This window comes from Limulus polyphemus, unplaced genomic scaffold (assembly GCF_000517525.1).
Source record: "Limulus polyphemus unplaced genomic scaffold, Limulus_polyphemus-2.1.2 Scaffold2406, whole genome shotgun sequence".
NCBI lineage: Eukaryota > Metazoa > Arthropoda > Merostomata > Xiphosura > Limulidae > Limulus > Limulus polyphemus.
This window is the reverse complement of record NW_013668016.1, coordinates 70,467-74,817: the sequence shown is the minus strand read 5'-3', so window position 1 is coordinate 74,817 and position 4,351 is coordinate 70,467. Positions and strand designations below refer to the sequence as shown.

Sequence of the window (4,351 nt, the reverse complement as noted above, 5' to 3'; positions counted from 1 at the left end):
AGGAGATCTATGCTTTTATATAAACTTCTAATTCGTTACGTTTCAAAGCATTACTTGTATTATGATAATCATGAACTTAATCCATCATGAATATTTCACAGTTGACACATCATATACTCAACTTTACCGTCATTTATAGATTTGGTATTTGTACTGCGAGGGAGTCTGCATTGGAAAAAAACAACAACATACAATATATATATGTCAGTAATTGACGAGAACTTGCAATGTTTACCAGTAATTGAAGGGAACGTACAATGTATACCAGTAACAGGAGATAACGTACAATGTATACCAGTAATTGGTGAGAACACGCAATGTATATCAGTAAGTGGAGAGAACAACATAATGTATACCAGTAATTGGAGAGAACACATAATGTATATCAATAATTGGAGAGAATATACAAGCATATCAGTAATTGGAGAGAACACATAATGTATATCAATAATTGGAGAGAATATACAAGCATATCAGTAATTGGAGAGAACACATAATGTATATCAATAATTGGAGAGAATATACAAGCATATCAGTAATTGGAGTATCTTAGCACGTTTATGTTATATTTATTTTTTCTGGAGTTTAACCCAAGGTTTTTAAATTTTTCCGAATTACCCCCAAAATATCTCCTACGTCCCAGAAATAAAGAGGAGGACAGTTTTTACATATATATATACGATAATGATTAAATCCTATATGAGACAGGAGCTCACAAAGAGTTATTTTCAAGCAAAGTTGTATTAAAAACGTAAGTAAATCAAATTTCGCACGTTTGATAGCTTATAAGTTATGAACTCTCTTAGTCTCAAAGAATGCGAATGATTTGCCTTAAATCAGTCTCGTTTCTTCCATTCAGAAGCGTGAGTTATTTAATGGATTTTGGTCCGTTCTAAAAACCAGACTACCATTTTTATTAACGGTAATCCCTATAGGTTTCATTTTTGTTTTGTATATTGATCTATATACATTTTATCTGTTTGTTCTATATCACTGACCTTATAAGCTTTGAATTCTGATATGACTTTTGATCAAAGTTATTAATAATCACGAACGCCGTTAGTCTAGAGCTGTTAGTACCTAAATTCAAAAGGAACCCTTCGTAAAAATTCACCTACCATAAGATAATCCTATATGAATAAGTGGATCTGAATATAATGCAACATAGATTTTTTTCACTCATCTCATAGCAAGTAACATAATAAGTGATGTTAAAACTAAAAAAAAAAATGAACTGTTGCAAAAGCCCCTGTTACTTTCTCCCGAAAAGGTGAGATATCGCAGTAAAAAATCAGTGAATAGTGGAGCATGAACATCGTGTAATAGTCAAGAGAAATGTTAGTATCATAGAAGCCCCGAAAATAACTACATACGAGGATTGTTGTACTACACTACTGCTAAACTGTTGTTGTTGTTATTAGTTATCAAAACTTTTTATTAAAAAGGCTGTGTTCATACTATAATCGTATGTTTTCATTGCATATGTATATACTTTTTCCTATTTTAGTTTGTTTTTAAATAAATATTAAATTTTAGTTTTTACTTATTACTTATCACACTGTTCCCAAAACATGTTTGTTTAAGAACTACCCCAGGCAAGAAACTGTGTATTTAAAAAAACTATTAAATTAGTAATTCAAATAATGTAGATATCACAAGATTGACTTTTCTAACGGACTGCCCCTGCCTTGTTTCATGAGGTACGAAGTGTAGATTTTTATGAAGAAACCCTAAGCACAGAAACCTAAATGTGGTCCCACTCAAACTCAGCACTACGACTTCTTTATCATGTAAATATATATATATATAAAGTGTGAAGCAGTATAAACGGAACAATAGACTGTTGTTTACAATATATTTTTGACTCAGTTTGTGCTACCAGTTTCTATATTTAATTAAAATAAAAAGAATGGTTCGTGTACACACATACACATACCGTAAGTACAATAGCAATCCACGATTTGTGTAGAAACATACGTTGTAAGTGCAAAGATATGTTTGTTTGTTTGCTTTTTATTTTGTGCAAATCTACTCGAGAACTATCTGCGCTAGCCGTTCCTAATTTTATAGTGATAGACTAGAGGAAAGGCAGTTAGTAAACACTGCATCAACTCTTGGGCTACTCTTTTACTAACGAATACAGGGATTGATCGTTACATTATAACGCTCCCACGGCTGAAAGGACGAGCATGTTTGCGAGTCAAGCGGCCTAACCACGAGGCCATACCAGGCCAAATGTAAAGAAATCGATGGTTTATGTACAAACACACATACATCGTTTGTCGAATACGCTTCTAGTAACTGCGTTGAAGTACACCTTACTGCGGAACACTTTTTATGATTTTATGCTTCTTAGGTGTATATATATATATTGTTGTTTCTTTGATTTGCAGGTCAAACAGATGCAACAACTACTAAAAGAGCTCAGTTTTTTTCACGTGCACTTTTGCTGTTACTTATGGTATAAATGCTACCAAGGTTAATGTTAGATCAAGAAATACGAGAGCATTTCTCCCATTATGAAATATCAACATGAAAGCCTCAGATCATGTAATTAAAACCTCGAATTATACGTTCTCTATTCTTGCATATAGTAGGTTCAAACACACAGACACAAACGTGGTAATGGTGGTTTATTCTATCTCTAATTGGAAATACATACACTTAATGATAGTTAGTGAGTAGTATGCATACTGTTTGGTGTGTTTTGTACTTATTTTTCTATACCGATAGCTAGTGAGTAGTATGCATACTGTTTGGTGTGTTTTGTACGTATTTTTCTATACCGAGCAACGAAGCTTAGAGTATTAATCGGTAATGTACAAAGGTGTGTTAGAGTATTAATCGGTAATGTACAAAGGTGTGTTAGAGTATTAATCGGTAATTTACAAAGGTGTGCTAGAGTATTAATCGGTAATGTACAAAGGCGTGTTAGAGTATTAATCGTAATGTACAAAGGTGTGTCATAACACCCACACTTTCTGAAAACATGAAGCAGATCTGTTTTTCGTAATTTCTTATCCACTCTTATTCTATGGCAGTTTTTCACCTTTTGAACCTGATCTTTTTATTTTGCCTTTTTTTATCTTTATCATTCTTTCATTTGGTAGTTTTACATCATTTGACATTTCAAAAATATTGTATTTTGATTGGTCTGGGAAAGTGTACTGGCATTCTCGTACTACAGTTTACTACTCACCAGTTACTCGTAAAAAACATTTTATCAATTATCACATCTATCAGCTGTTATTAGAAGACCACTTCTGATAAAACAGCATGTTTAGAAACGCTCTGTCTCAAACTTTACCATACTTGCTTAAATCTAAAGAGGATGGTTTATTCTTTAAACTTTGATATCCAAGTTTAAGTCCAGTAAGGCTAGATTGTTCTTTAAATATTAATATGCCAATTTAAATCTGGTAAGACTAGCGTGTTATTTAAATATTAATATAGCTTTAATATACAAGTTTATGTTTAAATCAAACTTAAAATAATAACATGTTAGTTCGACCTTAGATTTTGGAACAATCACCTTCAAGTGTTATAAACTTTTTATATGAAACATCAAACATAAACAACTAGTTCATTTAACCATAAAATATGTTATAAATTATATGCTTTAGTCGAAATTAAAGGTATTGGAATAACATACAAAAATTAAACTATACAATCGCTTGGGTTAATGTAAGTTTTACTAGTTGTCGGGAATAATTCTTAGCGTGTATTTTCCAAGTTTCATTTATTTAACTTGTAAAAGGCCATACAATTATATATAATGTGAACATCATTACATAAACTTAATTATATCTCATATAGAAATAGTTTTGTAATAGCTTCAGAATTTTATAAACATCGCTGTACATGCCCGTTGAATATGAAAGACAACAATTACTTTGGTTGTCATAGAAATGTTCTGAGAGCTAACAGTAACTAACTTGAGAACGTTACTAAAGGAATACTTTTACATTTTCTATGTGCTCTCACATTTCCTTGTTATGGAATCAGGCGGTAAAACTTCTTACCTGTGATAATCATGGGCCACTTGTCACGTGATCAGGTGATAGCATTCAGCAGTGGACTAACGGTCAAGAAAGCGACTCCCGGCTATTTGAATACTTGAATGAAAATAATAATCCACTGCGCACGGGGGTGTTTTCGTTACGTCACGAACAGGAGAATTATTCGTTTGATAAGTTCCAAAAATCTACCTATCAGAATTTTCGTAGGCGTTAGTTTGTAACGACACCCTCTAGTGGCTAAGATGAGAATCGACAGCCCACGAACGTTTTTACCGTCACTGAAACAGATTTTTTCCTTTACAACGTATTTCTCGATACGAGTCTTGTCACCG

General features: G+C 32.6%; 1 protein-coding gene across 1 annotated transcript in view; it reads right to left on the bottom strand.

The window, feature by feature from the left end:
• LOC111087636 overlaps positions 1–4,126 on the bottom strand; it is a 45,995-nt gene extending 41,869 nt beyond the window's left edge. The window contains exon 1 of the mRNA XM_022394939.1: positions 4,023–4,126. Within this exon, the coding sequence (XP_022250647.1) occupies positions 4,023–4,035 (13 nt within the window). The 5' untranslated portion in view covers positions 4,036–4,126. The remainder of the gene's footprint in view (positions 1–4,022) is intronic.
• Positions 4,127–4,351: the final 225 nt, after the last annotated feature.